The 20,818-nt window shown below is 41.4% G+C and overlaps 2 protein-coding genes across 2 annotated transcripts; one reads left to right on the top strand and one right to left on the bottom strand.

The window, feature by feature from the left end:
• Positions 1–1,196: 1,196 nt before the first annotated feature.
• Positions 1,197–10,530, top strand: zgc:171971 (uncharacterized protein LOC569690 homolog). The gene is made up of 8 exons (XM_034708577.1): positions 1,197–2,212; positions 3,603–3,649; positions 3,729–3,883; positions 3,968–4,092; positions 4,948–5,035; positions 5,161–5,444; positions 7,675–7,827; positions 8,102–10,530. The coding sequence occupies exons 1-8, from the start codon at positions 2,021–2,023 to the stop codon at positions 8,240–8,242; spliced, it is 1,185 nt and encodes a 394-aa protein (XP_034564468.1). The 5' UTR covers positions 1,197–2,020; the 3' UTR covers positions 8,243–10,530.
• A 3,480-nt stretch (positions 10,531–14,010) lies between these two features.
• On the bottom strand, positions 14,011–19,134 carry tfam (transcription factor A, mitochondrial). Its single transcript, XM_034708027.1, has 7 exons — positions 18,848–19,134; positions 18,041–18,183; positions 17,698–17,768; positions 16,267–16,416; positions 15,143–15,238; positions 14,869–14,925; positions 14,011–14,772 (listed from the first exon to the last, which is right to left on the bottom strand). Exons 1-7 carry the CDS (start codon positions 18,931–18,933, stop codon positions 14,485–14,487), a joined length of 891 nt encoding a protein of 296 aa, XP_034563918.1. The 5' UTR covers positions 18,934–19,134; the 3' UTR covers positions 14,011–14,484.
• Between the last annotated feature and the right edge of the window lie 1,684 nt (positions 19,135–20,818).

Genomic DNA, 20,818 nt, shown 5'->3' with positions numbered 1-20,818 from the left:
ATTTCACCTCATCCAACACACTCATCAGTCCTGGGAAAAATTTCGACATTTTATGGGTTTCGCAAAAAAAGTCAAAAAATTGTGCTCACTAGCGCCCCCTACAGTTTTCAAAAAACCCTCCCCATAAGGGTTATTTTGAGCTACATGCTTGAAAAATTTAACCCATATTTATGGCATCAGGACGCACAAAAAAGCCTCTTGCACCCATATCCCAAACTCAACAGGAAGAGCGCCACCTAGCTTTGAACATGAAAAACGGGGCCAAAATAAGGGTGCATACTTTTGCTATTAACTTCTAGAGCTTTTCTCCGATTCAGTCCAAACCAAGGGCAACCTATAGAAGACACCTTGACGAGAAAAAATTATCAGAGCAAATTTTGATCAGACAAAAAATGTGGGCATGGCAGGCGTTGAGGCGGGGCATCAAACGCACATACAGCTTTGAATGTGAAGAATGACGCCCAAATAAGGGTGCATGCTTTTGAGAACTCCTCCTAGAGTTTTTCTCTGATTCAGTTCAAACAAGGCACATTCTATAGCCGACATATTGACGATTAAATTATTGTTAAAGGAATTCTGTTCAAACTAAAATTGTGGGCGTGGCACACTGTCAAGTTTTGAGGTTTTCTTGGCAATCTGCCAACAACTTGTAACATTTGCACCACCTGAGGCAGTATATACTCTCAGATCTAGCTTTCGCATCATGTGATGGCAAATATCAGGCGACGGTTTACATGTGGCGGCGGCTCGCGTAGGCGGCGTCCGCGGGTGTGCGAGGGCCCGTTCATTGCGGCTTGCGGCTTTAATTATTATTGTTATTGGTATTATTATTCTGTGATTAGATTTAATTTTAATTTTGATTTTATGGGTCTGTTTTAGAAGTGTGTATGCTTTTAAGTTTTTCATCGCTTCATTTTGCTTTACATTTCTACATGTTTTAATTGCCCACTGTGAATCACTTTGTTACCTGTATTGAAAAGTGCTATATAAATAAAGTATTATTATTATTATGTTATAAAAAAGTAGCACATTGAATTTAATACCAATGATACTTTATTCAAGTTAGTTAATACCCCTTTGTCATCAACATTATTCTGTGAAATGTAATAGCATTGTTATATGATCTTACTTCTTTACTTTAGGCAGCTTTAATCAGACGTTCTTAAGCCACCTCCTCTCATAGACTCTGTGCAGCAGACAAACAGCGCCCTCTGGTGGTCAGACCTGATCACCACCTTTAATAACAACAACAGCAGAAGCAGTGCAGACGAACGGGAAGTAGACTCATCTAAACTGCAAAATCAGGGGGACTACAGGAGCCTCGGACATTTCAATCCAGGTTAAATCGTGTTTTTATGAAACTTGTGGTGAGCAGAGCAGCAGCAGGGTCGGCCTGTGAGTCTGAAACCAGCTCCAGGACACTCCGCGGGAACGAACGAGAAGATGCACCAAAGATGAACTGTTCTGAGTGCAACGCCCTCAGGAAGGAAACTGAGCAATGCAGAGACACTGATATGACTTCTGGTTACTAATCAGTGAGTGTAGGTTTGATCTGGGAGCTTTCAGCCTCGGTGTGTGCACTGTGTGTGTGCAGCGCTGCAGCTGGCGCACTTTGTTATGGTAACGCTGCTGCAAACAAAATGGAGGGTAATAAGCGGTGTTAGGTTGTTTTGTGGTGAACCTGTGTTTGGATGCGTTTGAAAAATGACTTACAGAGTGAATTCATTGATCACAGGGATAAAGCAGCTCTAAATATAGGACAGAAGCACAGTGAGGGAAAGATCCGGGGCTAGAGCGATGCTGCAAAGAGCTGCAGAGTAAACTCAGAGCTGCAAAACAAAGCGTCAACATCGACCCTACCTGAGACCTCATCAGCTGACTGTGCACAGAGATTCTTAACCTTACCAGCTGACTGCATACAGAGATGCTTCACCTGTAACCTTATCAGATACCTGCACACAGAGATGCTTTGCCTGCAACCAGCACCAAAGCACTAGGAGGAGGACACAGGTGCCACAACATGACGGACCCAGGGGATGCAGCAAGTGTCCCCGGCTCCTCCGGCCTCTGCAGCGGGGCAGGGCTCAGCTTCAAGGCGGGCAGAGGACTCCCAGGACGGGTCAGAGGTCTGTCCACCACTGCCCCGCCTGGAAGACTGACATCCCTCAGAACCAGAGACCTGACCCTGGGGGGAGCCATGAAAAAACCAAAGGTAAGGGATGACAACAGAGTTTGACATGTGACTTCTATTTAGACATTGGGCATCATATTCTGCAAACCAAACTTAGAAAGAGACTTTGCATTTCGACCAAGAGTTACAGGGTCTTTTAGCCCCCAGAATTACTTTCCCTGGAACTAAAAGGTTCCTGTGCCCCCATTGTTGTCTGAATTTTGACCAGGGGCTGAAGTCCTGGGTACCCTTTCACTGTGGGTTTAGAGAAGACGACTATTACAAAGCTGCTAAATCAAGAGAATCACAGCTTCTTCTTTTGAAAAGTACACACACATACAAAAAAGATAGAACACAGAAAAACTAATGAAAGACAGATAAATCAAATTAATGTGATGTTATTGTGGACGGCGGGCAGAATAAAAACACTGCAGTTAATCTACCAATCAGACACGTTCAGCATTGCAGGCCCTGCCCCCCCCCCCGAAAGTCCCGGGACCTTTGAAAAGTACTACCCCACAAGCAGGGGCTTTTCAGGGGGGACATTAACTACCTCTGAACTAAATTTAGACCCTGGTTACTCCAGCATGTAGTTCAGGGGTAAAGTTCCTGCGGTCGAAAAACACCTTACAGCAGGGAGCAGTGAAGTAATTAACATAACCAACAGCATGTAATTAACATGTTTAAGGTACAGCATGACTTCTATTTGTCTAACTTCACATGACTCCTAACTCATCACATCACAAACTGACAGCTCAGGGCTGTTTGCATCAGTGCAGAAGACCTGTGTAGACTATAGAGGGGTTTTGAGTCAATATATAAGGTTTATGACTCAATACACTGAGACAGTTCATGCACTTTATTTTTGTTGTCCATAGATGTATAAAAGCACACCACAGTATGCATGACATTTAAATCAGATCACTTTTAGATTTGCGTGCATCATCGTTCCTGCAAAAGTCAACATCACAGCACTTTGTTTGAAGTTTGAGCACAATCATTCACAAAGTGAAACCTTTTCTTATTTAGTTTAATTAAAAATGACAAAATATTAAATACAAAGTATTTAAATGTGATCTTAAAAGAACACACGCCCTGTTTTCTTCTGTCAGCCTGAGTTAAATCAACAGTTTGAAAGTCTGTATGTGCAGAGAGAATAAATTCCCTCTCTTCACTGGATGCTCCGGGATCATGGTCGACTTCAGAGACAGTTACTTGCATTTTATTTGATGGCTGCCTATTGGACAGAAAAAATGGGACCATCACTAAAAAGTTGAAATGCAAAATAAAGCTCTGTGTTTATTTGTAGTTTTGGAGCTTGGAATAATTTCTAGTATCATAAATGTTCTATTGTTTGCAGAATATTTGTATTAAATGCTCACAAAGAGGCACTTTTATTAAACTAATGTTTTATGTTTCTCTCCTTTCACAGAAAACCTTTGAGCCGAACGTCCACACTGTGAGGAAGAGCAAAGACGAGTGAGTGACAGTTATCCATGAAGCGTGCATGCGATGTCTCTATCAGTATGTAGTTATGTTATGTCTGACTTCTCTTCAGGTTAAAGGAAGAGGTTCGTGGGCCTCCTAAGAGGGAGAGAAGAGAAAGGGATGAGAGGAGGAGAGAGAACAGAGGACGGAGGAGAGAAAGGCCTCAGACCATTCAGTCTCACTCCATCTTTGAGCAGGGTCCTGCTGACACCATCCGCAAGACAGGTGCACAACCGCTCTGTCTCCCTCACTCACACTAAGACACAGCTCAGGTGTAGACGCACAGTGACCTGTCTGTCCTCTGCTCAGGTTGGCGTGGAGCTGCGGATGCCTACGACTCCACCAGCTCTTCTGTGTGTAAGCCGGTGAAGAAGGAGAAGACCGAGTCTGAGGAGGATGAAGATGAGATACTCTCCAAACTTCAGAGGGATGATGTGAGTGTTTCAGTTTTCCCTGAACATCCACACAGTTTATTCTCTAAGTTATTTGTTACTCCTTCTTATACAAGCTATTAAATCCTTTTCTAACGGCTTCATTTGAAGTAGTTGGGGGCAAAGTTTACCTCTTGTCACAGCTGGAGAAACTGAGGAGGATTCATGTGCTGAAAAAATAAAGATTATGATAATAAAACAACAAAAGATACAAACAAGACTTACTTAAATGTCTAAGAACTAAATCAGAAAAGGAAACACGAGAAACACTGGGAAAAAGAAACATGGTGAACACCAGGAAGACTTACAATGGCTGTTTTCGAAAACACCTACTATACTAGCAGTACGTACTGATTTGGCCAAAATTCAGTATGTAATATGTGAACAAGAGCAAAATCTGCAGTAAGCCAAAACTCCCTGGATGTCTACTGATTCTGGAAAATTTCACAGTATGCATCGGACCAGTCTGCCTCGCTTACTGTTTCCCACAATGCACAGCGCTCGTTCTGCTTTTTCTTTTTCTTTCTTTTTTGACGGGAGGAAATCCGTTTTTGGGTGCTCTGAAGGTTATTAAATTACATATAAATCACTTCCTAACTTAATAAATTTAATTGATATTCAGCAAAAAGAAAAAAACAACAACTGTGATCTAAATGTCTCTCTCTGGAGGTGAAGGGCGGCTCTGGACACTTGTGTCATTGAATGCCACTGTGTGTAGTCAGTCTCAGTTTGTTTCTCTCTGGTTCCTCTTGAAATAAGAGTTCAGTGATTTCCAAACGTTGGATTAGCATCTTTAATGATCATAACCATCCACAGCTTCACATCAGTCTGACAGAAGTTCATATGTTTCTTCCACAGTTCATTGATGACCCAGGTCTGAGGAACGATGCAAAGCTGAAACCGATTCAGCTGCCTCTGAGTCAATCCGTCAGATCCACCTCAACCTGTAAGAGCAGCACCTCATTCATGCAAACACTGCAAATGCTGCAGATCGGTGTGTGTGCTGCAGGTTCAGTGTGTGTGCTGCTGTTCTCGTTTGTTTTAAGCCGTGTTTCCTTGTTGTGTTTGCAGGTCCCGATAACCCTCCTCTCTTCAGACCCCCGTCCTGTGGAGCTCACAGTCGAGCCAGCTACATCCCCACAGAGCCGCCAAAACAAGACCAGCCCTCTCTGGCAGACCTGCTGCAGGACCTCAGCCTGTCTGGCAGAGAGGAGCTGTTCTTCATGCAGCTACCAGACTGTATGCCGGGCAAAGCGTCTGGGCAGAAGGTGGATCCTGTGCTCGCATGTACAACAGAAAAACCTGCCAAGAAGGAGAGCAAGGAGGACAAGAGGCCTGCATATCTACAAGCACAAGTGAGTACAGAAGAAACCTGTCTGTGATGTTGATATAGTAACATTTATTCTATTCATACAGATACACTAAAACACCCTGGGTGGGAACATGTCTGAAGGTTCCCATCCAAGTCTTGTTGTGTTAAGTGTCTCACTCACTGTGGAAGTGTGTGTGCTGACCATATATTGTATAATTAATGAACGTAGTCTCTGTGATGTCACCCATTGTTGGCAGGTGCCATATTGGAAATGCTGAACTCAACCAAACTCCAGTCGAGCTAGTGTGAGGTGAAGAGGTGGGCTTTGAGCCTCCTAGCTGACAGCTACAGTGTGCCCGCATGTCACTCAAGTCAGGCATGTCCTTATTTGGGCAAAACTCATAAGTTTAGTATCTTCAAAAATAACAAGTTATAAAATAATCCACCTCCAGACAGTGTGTGCTGATAGAGAAATGAGCTGTTGAGACCTAAACTGTTTTTTGAACCAGGCTGTAAACATGTTTATTTCTGCTGTAAAGACCGTCTTCTTTGAATGGGTGTGTGTGGTGTCCAGTGTTTCTGCAGCCAGCCTCTAGTGGAGACTTGATGAACTGCAGCTTTTAACATTTCTGCATGGGCTTCATATTTTGTTGCGGCTTGGTGATGACCGGCATCTCTGACACTTAAAGTGACAGAAAATGTGATTTGATACTGATGTAGATGATAAATATGAAATCCTTTTGAACACAAAATGTGCATCATGCATCCCTAAGTTATCACTTAGAGCTCACCTCTTTTGTTAATGGGCAAATAAAGAACCTATCAGAGGCTTATTGTCACTTTCTCCCTGAACTAAGAAACAGCCTTGACTTGTTTTACTGCAAAAATGAGGATGTTGTGTGTGTTGCAAGCAGCAACCTCCCATCTGAAAATATGAACCCCATGTGGAAGTGTTATAAACTGCAGTTCATCGAGTGTCCACTTGAGGCTGGCTGCAGAAACACCAGAAACCACATACACACCCATTCAAAGGAGACAATCTTTACTGCAGAAATAAACATGTTAAAAGCCTGGTTCAAAAAACAGTTTAGGTCAGAGTAGCTCATTTCTCCATCGGCACACACTGTACATGGGGATTAAGATGACAAGTTTTCTCATTTAAGGACATGACTGACTTGATTGATAGGCAGGAACACAGTTCGACAGAAGTTTGGATGTGTTCAGCATTTCCAATATGGCTCCCCACCGATGATTGCCTTCAAGGCAGCGCTTCAGAAACAGATGGGTGATGTCATGGATACTACGTCCATTATTTATACAGTCTAAGGCAGGGGTTCCCAAAGTGTGGGTCGGGACCCCTTTGGGGGTTGCGAGACACAAATGGGGGGTCGTGAGATGTCTTCCAGAATGTTTTTTTTTTTTAAGTTATCTTAAAATAGTACATTTTACCCATTACAGTAAAAAATATCAACAAAAATAGTATCTAATCTTGAAATAAAACCTTGGAAATAGAAAATGTAATGAGTTTTCTGCCTTTCTTTTTGCCAGGTGACAAGTTGATAAGTTTAGGGTTAGTGAACAGTTAATTATCAAAAGCATCAGTTGCAGTAGATTAATTCATAACGGCACAGGAAACACAGACACATGCTCATATAGGTAGGGTTATTTTCTGCAGACCAGCTAAATGAAGCCACATTAAAAGTTTGGGAACCCCTAGTCTATGGTGTCTTCATGGAAATGAGGTTAAGTGTTGAGTGCTGTGATTGGACCTAAACATCCCATACATCTGAATAAATCTGTTAGTGTAGAACTTGAATAACAGACTGAACGACACTTTAATCCTTCCACAGCAGGACAGTCTTTCCCGTCATGCTGCTGTAGGCTCAGTGTTTCTTCCTTGACATTCATCAATCCTTTAACATGTGTATCCTCCATCCTGTTTTGTGAATTACTTACTTAATGTTCTATCTTCAGTTTTACAGATTGCTCTGTCGTAGTCCACAGCCTCTCTGGAGGCGTTCTCTTCCTCCCTCACTCCTCTGTTTCTGTCTCTCTTTCTTACCACTCTAAAGAATTAAATTAATCCAACTTCTTCCGTCTGGTTTATACAATTACACTTAGTCTACCAGGCTATGTGGTTAGAGGTTTATCCGTAGCAGTGCTGCTGCTGTTGAGAAATAACAGACTATTCCTACGGAGTATTGACCAATCAGAACCAAGTGTTTAACACAGCCTTGCAGTAATGAGAGTTCCGTATCTCTGCATCTCATCAGGAGGCCGCTGGGAAGGAGAGCTGTCCGGTGCTGTCACAGTTTCCAGAGGGGTTTCTGGGTAAACTGCAGATCAGGAGGTCCGGGAAGGTGGAGCTGAAGTTGGGAGATGTAGTCATGGATGTCTCTGAGGGAGCTGCCTTCTCCTTCCTGCAGGTACTGTTGGTATCTTTATGTGTGATCACTTTGATGCACCTCATGATTAGTATTACTTGCCTCATGCTTGTAAAAAAAGGGATCACGGGTAAAAACAATAACGCCTCACGATGTTTGAAGTCCGACATATATATATACAGAAGCAGCAGATTGTCAGCAACATCTTACACTTTGCAATAATCCAATAAATCCTGATTAAGCATAGGATTAGAAAAGAGAGCCACTCTGTCATCATGAACATTCAGACTCTCTCTTCTTCTTCTTTCTCCTGCAGCAACTTGTGTCAGTGCGTCTGTCTGACGGCCGGACTGGAGACATGACGGTGCTGGGAAATGTCAACCACAAACTGGTTTTATCTCCAGACTTCCAGGCTTTACTGAGACAAGCCTCACTGCCGAAGCAGCAGGGGCCCTGATTCACGAACGAGGCGTCACTTTACGCCGAAAAACACCTCTCGGCTGCAGCTCATGACAGAGAGTTTCAGACTCTGGGTGTAAACACTGAACTCTGGAGGATTGCTGTTGGGATTGAGGTTTGGACGAGAACGACCGCACTAAAGATTGAAGAGTCTTTGCCTTGTGTTTCCAAAAATCTGCGTTCATAACATGTTTTTAAAAGTTCTGCGTCCACGCAGATCTGTGAATCTGCTGGAGTATGCATGCAAGGCCAGTAGATGGAGTAATAACTCGTAATGAAACACCACACGCCTTTGCACAATGACGTTCTTTTTCAGAGCAGTGAGTACAAACTTATATCTGCATAGAGCTCTGATGTCACAGTCAAGGTGCATTTCCAGCCGCTAGACGCGCGGTTCTCCTTAGAGGAACGGACAAAGATCAAGAATATTTCACTGTTCTCTGTTGAATATGTTGAGGTGTAAAAAGCCTCTGAGACAGTTCTGTTAGTTCACAAACATCAATGTTACAGCCTGAGTAATATCTGTTATCCAGACCTCTGCTGTGAGGTTATTTCGGCAGCTATGCAGGTTTAACCCAACAGCCTGTTTTAATATTTTGATCTATGATTTCTTTGGAACTTGGAAATTGGAACCTGATCCATTTGGCTTTTTTCTCTGGTGAGAAAAAAATCCTAGAAAAATATTTTTTTACAGGTCAAAGTTTGAATTTGTTAAAGGTTAGGTCATCCTGTACATAAGAAGTGGACACAGCCTCTGAAGTAGGGATGGGCAATGACTTTCGAATATTCAAATATTCATTCACAAATCCAAGAGTTATTTAGATTATTTTCTCATTTTAAAAGTACAAATTTTAATCGTTTTTACTGGTGCCTGTATTCCCACCGCATGGTGGCTATAGAGCGTCTTACAGCTGCATTAGCAAACAGAAGAAGAAGAATGCTAACTGCATTAAATAGCAAAAGAAGAAGAACACATGAGCGACAGCCGCAGTAATTTTCTCAGTTTCTGAATCTCACACTACTACACACGTATTTCCAGTGACTCAGCATGGCTGTAAAATGTAAACACGCCACGCCACGCCACGTCACATACACACCGACATAAAGATCGAGACAGACGCCGCCAGTGCCCGCTTCTAGCAGCACCTCGTCCTGCTGCTGGTTAACGTGACTACCACACAAACAGGCTGTTAATGGGATAGATGTGTGTGTGTGTGTGTGGGGGGGTGATTATTCGAATAATCGTCGAATAGATGCCTATGATTATCAAATAGTATTTTGACTTAAAATGCCCATCCCTACTCTGAAGCTAATCAAACAGTGCCTTAAAGCTGTAATTGTTGCAGTGGCCAGCAGGGGGAGCCTCAACATGTCGGAAGAAGACATTTTGTAGCTTAAAGCTCCTGTGAAGACATTTTAGCTGGTTTTGAAACAGACTGAAATGATTACTTGTGCCTCTGTATGAGCTAGACCAACAAATTGTCTATTTTGTTATTTTTAATGCCTGAAACTGCTGCTGGTTGAGGTGAGAGAACAGTTTTTTGCATTTTTCATGACAAACATAGAAGATCAACATAGACAACATATATAATTTGTCCACAGGGGGCACCCAAATCAAAGCAAATTGAAAACTTCCTCACAGGAGCTTTAAGTGCACAGTTTTCACTATGGCGTTATGGTCCCAAAAAATAAAGCAAGTGCTGTCACATGATGTACCGACAAGTTGCAGTAGCAGCATGTCAACCAGGTGTAAGGGTACGCTATTCATCCACCCTGTCGTCCAAATATGGTCACTTCTGGTTCCAACAAACCCAAGATGGAGACATGCCCAATGCACAACTTGAAGCTTTCCAATTGTAGTCCACAAACCAATGGGTGCGACACCTCAGTGGCTACATCCACTTCTTATGTACAGTCCATGGAGTCCACACTCAGAAGCACATGCAGAGTCAGGTGAAATTCAAGGAGGACGTTAATCTGAGACCACAGACCACAGAGGTCACCTCCTCGTTCACACATCCTGATCAGAGCTTCACACTTTGAGCCAGCATTGCCATGAGGGACTGTATTTTGAATCAGGTGATTTTATAACTGAACTCTTTTCACTGCGTGAGTGTAACAGAGATAACTGCTCCCCTTTTTATTCATGATGTCTTTGTTTATTAGACTACATGTAAATAGTTGGACTGTTGCTCCAGCTCCTGCACTGATGTACAGCTTCAATTTGTAACTTTTGTATCATTTGGCAAACTTCAATACATTGATAATTACATTCTTGTTATCTGATGTTTATGTGAGCCTGTTTATTTTGACGTGTTGTTTTCATCTCTCTGTTTACTCTCTATAATCACATCCTCATGCTCAGCTTTCTGAACAACTGAACTACAGCAGCAGCTGTTATTCTACATTTTACCAAGTTCAATTAATCAATCGATCAATCCAACTAATGTTATCCTCAGACTCTTTCCAAACAGAGCAGGTCTAGACCGTACTCTATGTTCTATTATTAACAAAGACCCAACATCAAGACAGGATAAGATCCAGTCCTATCTTACAGACAGGACTCAGTCTGATCTCATCTTAATCCACCATGAGCAGAGCACTTTGCAGCATTTAGCAAGTAACAGTGGCAAGGACAAACTTCCTTTAACAGGCAGAAACCTCCAGCAGGACCAGATTCATGTTAGACACATCTGCTGAGACCGTGTTGGAGAGAGGGATGATAGTGGTGAGACGGATAGTAGTAGTTGTAGCAGCTGGAGTCTGGCACGTCCACAGCAGCCGAGTTCCAGAGGAACCTACGAGACAAGGGAGCTCAGGGACTCCAGAAAGGTCTATGGTTAGTAACTTCTGGTTAAGTTCTTCAAATAGCCTCAGACTAGAGTCCACATTTAAACCTAGTGATAGAACCTTTCCATTTAAGCTTCTGGAAGCTTTTCAGTGAAGCAGCAAATTATGGATTGATTGACAGCAGCTCAGCATGATGTATAGATGCTGTAAGAACATTTTTTATACATAATCACAGAAAACAACTTTGGGAGTGATTTAAAAATGCTGTCATAATCTAGCTCTTCAAACAAAGCAAACTTGGATTAATGCTCTATGATACTCTCTGCACTGTCTGTGGCTCATACAATTGCAAGATAAAGTATGTGAACCCTGTAGAATTACCTGGATTTCTGCATAAATTGGTCATGTGTTCTGATCTTCATCTAAGTCAAAACAATAGACAAACACAGTATGCTTAAACTAACACCACAATTTATTTTATATGTATTAATGTTTGTATTGACCACAACATGTAAACATTCACAGTGCAGGGTGGAAAAAGTATGTGAACTAAGGACTAAGGACTGGCTAAGGACTTGGGTAATCGCTAATTAGAGTCTGAAGTCTGCCTACCTGGTGTCCAATCAGTAAGAAGAGATTGGTGGTGTTGGTTAAAGCTGCCCTGCGCTATAAAAAACACAGACCAGTTGAGTTTGCTATTCTCAAGAAGCATTGCCTGATGTAATAATAATAATAATACATTTCATTTAGAAGCGCCTTTCTAAACACTCAAGGTCACTTTACAGAAAGAATAAAACTGAGGCAGATAAGTTAGACAGTGAATGAAGTTTGAAACAGATGAGTTTTGAGTTTGGATTTGAACAGGGATAGTGAGTCAGTTTCGGATGTCTGGTGGGAGAGTTCCAGAGTTGGGAGCAGAGCGGCTGAAAGCTCTGCTCCCCACGGTGCTGAGACGGGCAGAGGGGCACAGAGAGGTTGAGGGAGGAGGAAGACCTGAGGGAGCGAGAGGGGTGACAATGTGGAGGAGATCAGACAGATACAGGGGGGTGATGAATGGCCTTAAATGTGTACAGGAGGATTTTGAAGTTGATTCTGAATTTGACGTGAACCAAACCTTGCACAAAAGAGCTCTCAGAAGACTTACGATTAAGAATTGTTGACTTGCATGAAGCTGGAAAGAGTTACTAAAGTATTTCTAAAAGCCTGGATGTTCAACATCTACAGTAAGACAAATGATCTATAAATGGAGACAGCTCAGCTCTGTTACTACTCTCCCTAGGAGTGACCGTCCTGTAAAGATGACTGTAGGAGCACAGCGCAGAATGCTGAATGAGGTGAAGAAGAATCCTAGAGTTTTAGCTAAAGACTTACACAAATCTCTGGCACATGCTAACATCTCTGTAGACGAATCTACGACATGTTAAACACTGAAGAAGTTCATGTGAGGACACCAAGGAGGAAGACACTGCTGTCCAAAGAAATCATTGCTGCACGTTTGAAGTTTGCACCTGGATGTTCCACAGCACTACTGGTGAAATATTCTGTGGACAGATGAAACCAAAGTTGAGTTGTTTGGAAGGAACAAACAACACTATGTGTGGAAAAATAAAGGCCCAGCTCACCAACATCAAAACCTCATCCCAACTGTGAAGGATGGTGGAGGGGGCATCATGGTTTGGGGCTGCTTTGCGGCTTCTGGGCCAGGACAGATCGCTATCATCAACAGAAAAATTAATTCCTAAGTTCATCAAGACATTTTGCAGGAGAACTTAAGGCCATCAATCCATCAATTGATGCTCAACAGAATATGGTGATGCAACAGGACAACGACCCAAAGCACAGAAATAAACCAACATCAGAATGGATTCAACATATGAAAATACACCTTCTGGAGTGGCCCAGTCAGTCTTGACCTCAACCAAATTGAGATGCTGTGGCATGACCTCAAGAGAGCGATTCACACCAGACATCCCAAGAATATTGCTGAACTGAAAAGTTTTTTTAAAGAGTAAAGGTCCAAAATTCCTCCTGACCATTGTGCAGGTCTGATCTGCTCTACAGGAAACGTTTCGTTGAGGTTTTTGCTGCCAAAGAAGGGTCAACCAGTTATTAAACCCAAGGGTTCACATACTTTTTCCACCCTTCCCCTTGATTTTAATCGTTATATTTTCCTGATACTTACATTTCTATTGATCAGGTACCATAAAAGCAGATTTCAGAGCAGAAGCAGAAGCATTTCCACCATGAAAAGGAAGTGAGTAACTTCAAATATCAAAACCAGAAATAATCTGGATTTTATGATCAGACATGTTTGAGTTTAAGTCATCGTTATGGAGGTTGTTATTTTTGTTGGAGTGTTTCCTGCCGGCTCATGAGGGTGTGAATAACGTGGATGAAGACACTTTAGGAAAAAAGTTTTGTTTTATTTTTAACTTTTTTGTCAGTTTTAACAGAACACAGCAACTCATACAAAGCTTTAATGGTACAATGCATAATAACAAACTGATATCTCAAAATACAAAAGGTCAGTCAAAATGTTACTGAGGCCATGATAGACAGATGCTGGGTTTTCACAGTTTGAGGGTTGCGACTGTACAAGAATACTCTGCGTTCATGGATGGGAACAACAACTCTGATCTTTAGAGGAAGTGCCATCCGTAGATCGACAAACCAGGAACTCTGAGCAGCGTCCAGAGGTGACGCACCTTGACAAAGATCTGTTGCTGCTGACAGTCATTCCTTCCAAACCCATGAACGTTTCTACTGTTGCTAAGAAAAAAATAGCGTTAAGCTATGAAAGAAAAATACTGAACCTTTATGTGAAATGGAACTTTACATTACAGATGTGTGTCTTCAGCAGGAGACGGTGTGCATGACGCTGGAGCCACAGGCCGGGACATGAAGTCAGGAGAGTATTGAGGTGGACTAATGTCTTGAACTTTGAGTTTGATAGACGATTACAGATGAACACCTGACCTTTTCTTTTCTTTTCTTCTATACTCCTCCTGAAAAACCAAATCTGAGAAGGTTTCTGTTTTTAGGAGGCAGCAGTAACCTTTATGTTCTTCTTAAGTATGGTGTGGTTACACTCAGAGCTGTGAAACCTTTGAAAAGCTGCAGACAGATCAGAAGTATCAGTGCCTCGTACATTCACCTTTACATTTCATCCGGTTTTTATTTACCCAATCAGAGCTAGGAGGCACATTCATGCTGATGGTGACTGATCGTTCTGCTTCAGTGTCTTTGTGTAAGCTCCACTGAGCAGAGGCGTCAAGAGGAGCTGTAACGTGATCTGTCTGGTTTTGGTAAAAGCTTGGTCTCTGTGAACCTCCAGCTGGGAACTTTTTGACTTTCAAGTTGAGAAAAACAGACAGAACACTGCCTTACATCATCATCACGTTTCCTTTAACTGTCCTTAACACTTTCCCTTAAACTCAGTAGACAAACATCTTATTTCTTCGTAGTTCTGGTGGTTTTTGCAGTAGTACTCTTCTTTATCGTCTTGGTTGTTTTCGACTTCGCTGCAGTCTTCTTCGCTGGCTTAGCTTTAGCCTTAACTGCGACCTTCTTCTCGGTTCCTGGCTTGGTTTTAGCATCAGCTGCTGCGGCTTTCTTCCGTGCAGACTGCGTCTGCTCTCTGATCACATCTTCTCGTCCGATGTCCACCATGTGCTCCTCCCAAGACTTCATCTCGTTTTTGTAGCGAACTTTGTCATCTTCGGCCAGCTGTATGTAAACCTGTGAGAGGGAGGAAACAGAGAAGAGATGAACAATGACACATTTCTTGTTGTTCACAGCTGGATGAAGAGCGTGAGTGAAACGCAAAGACCCGACCTGTTTCTGATGACTGAACAAGTTCTTCCAGTCGTCTCTCAGTGACGTCATCTTCTCCTGGATCAAACAGCACAAACAGAACATCACTGACTGGTGTGCAAGAATTATGCTTTCAATCGTAATATTGAAAAAAGCTGCATGTTGTGTCAACCATCAGCTGTTGTTAACAGCAGTAGGGAACAGAGTCAAGTCAGGAGTATCACCAGATGTAAGAGCTGCAGGATAGGAAACAAGGCTTTCTGCTCTGTTATTTATGACAGTGTGTGTTTCTGACCTGTGTGTTGGTCCCTCTGGCTTCCTCAAAGTGCTCCGACATAAAAATGTTGAACGGAGAGCGTGGACGTTTTGGCTTCCCGAGGTTGTTTAACTCCTGGATCACACAGAGAGAGAGATTGCGTTTAGTGCTTTGCTTACGACAGTTCAAACAAGTCATATTTAACTCTTTCAAGCAAGTCGTGCTGCATGCTTCAATCAGAGGACTGCTTTGAGTCACAGTTAAGGTGCATTTCAACCAAGAGTTCTGGGGTCTTTTAGCCTCCAGAACTACTTTACCCGGAACTAAAAGGTTCCTGTGCCCCCATTGTTGTCTGTGTTTCGACCGCGGGCCAGTGACGTATGGAGAAAAAAAAGTAAATGCACTACACCACCAGACCAGTAGAGGGCAGTAAAACAAAGACGAAGGCCATTCATCACAGATGACACCATAGAAGCAGACGGACAGGCAGGTATCATTATGAGCAACACAACAGTTAGCCTGTTAGCATGGAAAGACTCAGCTGGTGCTGTTTTAGATGGTGCTATATTTCATCACAGATGGATTCACTGAATCAACACGTGAGAGGAGATAAGCGCGAGTAGCAAAGGCGTTTCAACACGGCTTTAAAATCCTTTTGAACTCAAAAAGCCGTGGCAGAGTTCGGCCGGTGTTTTGGTTTAAACAGCGACCCTGTTAACCGGAGACTTTCAGCCGGATGCATCCCTCATAAACATCTTTAGACGATCATTAAATATCTGAAGAGGATATTTTGAAATCTTAATAAAAACTAAACTAGTTTGCATTCCCAGGAACTCCCTCTGTGTTTCAACAGCTGTGTAAACTCCACAAACACTGACACGTTCAGCTGAAGGTCTCCAGTTTACAGGGTCACTTTTAAAACCGTAACACCGGGAGAGACGCATTCACGGTGGGCTGAGAGAAGACTACTGTTACAAGCTGCTAAATCAAGTGAATCACAGCTTCTTTTTTTGTACTACCCCCCAAGCAGAGGCTTTTCAGGGGAGAGATTAACTATCCCTGAACTAAATTTAGACCCTGGTTGAAAATGTCTCACAGATCCCTGGACTGAAGATCATGGCTCCTCCCTGTACTGTATCTATGACCCCCTAACTCTCTCTCACCCTCTTCTTGCGGATGGCTTTCCTCTTGGCTAGTCTCATTCTCCTCTCCGTGGCTTGTTGCAGGAGCTGTGCTGGGGTCAGCTGGGCCTGGTAGCGCTGCAGGTCCACCTTAAATTGCTCCCTGTCCCGCTGAGAGGCCTCTTCGAACGGCTACAAGGGAGAGACAAAAAACGTTAAACGACGGACAAACTGTATGCTAACATACACTGTATGAGGATAGAAGTTTCACCACTCGCTGACATAATATGCATACACAGGGGGAATTCACTAAGAAGGGACTAAGAAGCAGATGCTAACTGCACCAAGAACAGCGCATTATTTACCCTCAAGGTCTGACTCACAAAGCAGATTGCTCTGATGATATTGAAGCACAAACATGCCCACAATGTTCTGCTCTTGTTTTGTGTCTGATTATACAGATCAGTTGTTAGCATCTGCACCTTTTGTCATGCAGAGCTGCACTGTGCACTTTTATCTCGACGTAGCTCAGTTCTTTCAAGATTTAGAGAACGAGCTGAACGCAGAACTTCTAACTATTTAATGTGGAGTCGATTCATAACAGATGCGACAAAAATGTGTCCACACAAAAGTTGAGCCATAGTCAGCCCGACTGCTTTGACCCGGGGTTATTCTAAAAATAGTAATATAAATATAAATGATTTACAGCTCATCCAGAGGTGGAATTGTTGACTTGCTCACTGAAAAGTTTGAGCACAACAACACTTCTAAATGCTCTGATAGCACCGTTACCACCAACTCTGAGCAGACAGTAAAAATGTCTCTCTAACTGGCTGTTAGCGCCGGTTTCTGTGAATTAGGTGGAGCTCAGTTGTAAATGTTAGAATAGAATATATCTTTATTGTCATTGTAAAACAAAATTGAATGCAGCACATTATCAGGGCAAAGATGCAAGATGCAGATTAGATCATCTTTAGTACATAGATAATTCTAACTATTCTGTGCTTCTGTTTATACTTTCTTTATTTTATTCGTATTTACATCTTTATTTTATTCGTTCTTCTGTTAATATTTTGACTTTCTTACTGTTTATAAGAGCTCTGTAATGACTGAATTTCCCTCCCCGAGTCAAATAAAGTATTTCTGACTCCGGTTCTGATAATGGCTCAATTAAATGTATGCAAACAACACTGGTGCACAATGACAGTATTCACTCTGCAGCACAGTTTAACCCTGTGCACATGCTTTGTGAATTAAGACTGATTTATTCTTCTGCGTCACCCCTACGCAGCAGGCTACGCAGGGTCTGGGTTGGTACCAGAGCTATGTGGACCTCCGTAGGCTACACCGTCGATTCAACACGTAAATAAATCAGCCTTTACACAAACTCTTTCATGAATCAGGTCCTTAAAGTTTAAAGTCTGATGAGATGTCTTCAGTGTATGCTGCTAAACAAGAAAAAGAAAGACATACCCGTTTCTGCGCTTGACTCAGGAGTCTCCACTCCTGAGCGATCTTCCTGACGATGTCCACTGATTTGATATCTGAGACAACAATTACAGCATGATTATTGTTAGGCAGCTCTTTAATGGAGCTTGAGTCAAGAGGGTAACCACCTGCTCTACATCTGTATGCATTAATTTCCCATGAATCCATGCTGCTCTCCACATTTGGGTTCATTATTGTTGCAGAGAGTCTGTAACTGGAGCTGACATTCACAGGTAACATCACTGTCACTGTTAGGCACACTTCTGTCATGATCTCTCATTCCTCTGAGACTAATGCAGCACAGCCACAACAAGTCCTGCACATTTACCTGGGTTTTGTCTGACCACGGTTGGCTTCTGCTGCACAACGAATCTCATGTATCCGTTCAGAGGTCTCTTTGGAGGGCTGCCGGCCTGAGAGGTCAGACATCTCACTGGGTTGAAGAATGAAGATGGGAGGACAGTGGTAGACCTACAGCATAGGAGGACACAAACACAGGATGTAAATCAAATAACATTCAAAATTACATTAATCTCACAATTAAGTAACACCTTTAAAGAGTTAAAGTGACGTGAAATTGACCCACTGACTGAAAAACAACATTAATCACAAACATTTGCAGCCAAAAGGATAACCAGTTTATATTTTAGCTGTAGGTGTAAATGCTAATGTGTTACTTTTACTGTCATATTTTATTGTTAACTATGAGTCTTTGTGTTTTGACCTTGATACTAAACAATATTAGATCATTCAGGAGTTCACTTTTGTCCCTGGAAAGTATGACCCCTTGAATGACAGCATGATCATAGACCATTAGATAATAAACTGTAAAACATTATCACTATAGTTGTAGGCCATAGCATTTCTTATACTTAACTATTTCATCATAATTCACCTCACTAAAGCAGCACTACATTTAATAAGTGTTTCAATTACTCTTTCTTCAAACACAGATACGTATTATGCGGCTGATTCGTTAACCACACATCAAAATAACCTTTAAAAATGCTAATTAACATTACCTTTACAACACAAATATATAAGCCAAGCATCTTATTTCTAAAGATAAATGTAAGTGCTAACTGTAAACTCCATGCAGCATGCTAAGCTAGCTGTTAGAGTAGCTCCAGGTTACCTCGTCAGAGTGTTTGTGAGTGAGAGCACACTGAAGGACTTAGCCAACAAGCTAACACCTGCAGACATGAAGCTGTACGGAGCCATGTCGGGTTCTGTCGGGGCTGAGAGCCGCTAAACACCGACAAACAGAGCAGAGGAAGACAGACTTAGTGTCCGACAGCAGCGGTCAGTGATTCTGTTCATGCATGAGACGGTTTTAATAGAAGCAGAAACTGTCCTCCTCCTGCTGCTGCTGCTTGTTGACATGCAGGCGCTGCAGAAGGCGCCTTAAGTCCCCCCCGGTGCATTGTGGGAAAGGTCGTTACAGTTTCACTTCCGCTTCCGGTGACGTTCTTCTCTTCTTTCCATATTAGGCACAATTACCATTCACATTGAAACTCATCAGAGCAAGGTATGATAATATGACACAAGTCAGAAAGGTACGAGAAATGTCACATAATAAGAAAGTAAATACAAAATAAATTCAATAAATAAAATAAGATCTGGGGTATTTCAGGGTATTATATTCTTTATACAGTCTATGGGTAGAGACAATATAAAAAAAGTAATGTCTTGCAGGTCTGGTTTGTGAACTGTCTCCAGTCAAGGAAGAGGTAAAAACCAACACATATAATAACTTTAACAACTATTAACAGTTTTTTTTACTTTACTGGACAATGTATACATATTTTGTAAGGATGTGCATGGAATATGTTATGTTGTCAAACACTGAAGTGAGCAAATACAATTCTTATAAATGAATGTATTTTATCTATTATCATATTATTTATTTTATCATTTTATTTAATTTAATTTAATTATTTTTTATTTGATGAATTCTTTTTATTTTCTTGTTTTATCATTTTATTCTATGTATTGTTATTGTAATTATTATCTTGTCATTTTATTGTATTATTTTATTTCATGATTTTATTTTTTATTTAATGTGATGTTATTTTATTCATCATCTTATTTCATTTTATTATCTTATTGTATTTATTGTTATTATAATCATTATCTTATCATTTTACTAATTATTATTCTATTTTGTTTCATTTTATTCTTTTTTTATACAATTGCAAAATTCAGGCTGCTGAATGATCATTGAAATTTGGCTTCAAGATAGTTCACAGTGAAACTAAAAGTATATCAATGAATACACACCTCAAAAAGAAAAAGGAAAAGTTTTATTACCACAAAGGTTTATGCAGATGTCACAGTTGTCCTCTCACTGTTATTATTACATTAAGTTAATCGGCTGATAAAGTCATACACCCGTGTTTTGTTAGACTCCTTTAAACCTTCTTTGACTAGAGGAAAATATTCCATGTATACTAAAGACTTTTCTATGTACAGTCGCTGGTCTGGAGTCAGATTAGATGAAAGACCTGCTAACAAGTTGATGAGGCAAACTGCATTATTAGAATAAATCCATTTGAAATAATCAATCAATAAAGATATAATTCCTTCAAGAATAAATTATAAAACTCTTCGCTTTAAAGTATACTTATGTGTAGAAAATATTTTAGGGTTTTAGGACATTTTAAAAACTCAATTGTCTGTCCTCTGTTACAAAACTGAGTTTATATGACTGAGTTATATTACTTTATTTTCACCCTGATGTAGATTATATTTACAGTGAGCGAGTCGGCTTCCTTTTACACACAACAAAAGAAAAGATATGACAGAAGAAGTAACGACAGGGCTCAATGTCTAATTATCTCAAAGGTCACAGCAGAGAATCCCTCCGACATGTATTCACTCTTTAAAGCTGAGGGGAACATTATCTTTAAAAATGTATGATTACATCTCTTGATAAGAGAAAAAACAAACCTGGATAAAGAACTGGAATAATTGTTGCACTGTGTAAGGTTAGTAATAAGGGGATCCTTGATGGGGCTCATGTAGACTTTTGATCTGAGCACTACCTCATGCCACTCCTGCATGAGGTAAGTGTGAGCACACAAAAATGGAGTTAGTTTCCCTTTCT

Source organism: Notolabrus celidotus, chromosome 18 (assembly GCF_009762535.1).
Source record: "Notolabrus celidotus isolate fNotCel1 chromosome 18, fNotCel1.pri, whole genome shotgun sequence".
Classification (NCBI taxonomy): Eukaryota; Metazoa; Chordata; class Actinopteri; order Labriformes; family Labridae; genus Notolabrus; species Notolabrus celidotus.
The sequence above is the reverse complement of the archived record's forward strand: the minus strand, read 5'-3'. Positions and strand labels throughout refer to the sequence as shown.

What these genes read in the sequence shown, in the direction of transcription:
- tfam (XM_034708027.1), bottom strand. Translation starts at nt 18,933, where the DNA reads ATGGCTCCGTACAGCTTCATGTCTGCAGGTGTTAGCTTGTTGGCTAAG. An exon ending in CGTGGTCAGACAAAACCCAG is followed by an intron (nt 17,769 to 18,040) that starts GTAAATGTGCAG and finishes TTGTTGTCTCAG; the next exon opens with ATATCAAATCAGTGGACATC. An exon ending in AAGCCATCCGCAAGAAGAGG is followed by an intron (nt 15,239 to 16,266) that starts GTGAGAGAGAGT and finishes TGTGTGATCCAG; the next exon opens with GAGTTAAACAACCTCGGGAA.
- zgc:171971 (XM_034708577.1), top strand. Translation starts at nt 2,021, where the DNA reads ATGACGGACCCAGGGGATGCAGCAAGTGTCCCCGGCTCCTCCGGCCTC. An exon ending in TGACACCATCCGCAAGACAG is followed by an intron (nt 3,884 to 3,967) that starts GTGCACAACCGC and finishes TCCTCTGCTCAG; the next exon opens with GTTGGCGTGGAGCTGCGGAT. An exon ending in CTGCATATCTACAAGCACAA is followed by an intron (nt 5,445 to 7,674) that starts GTGAGTACAGAA and finishes GCATCTCATCAG; the next exon opens with GAGGCCGCTGGGAAGGAGAG.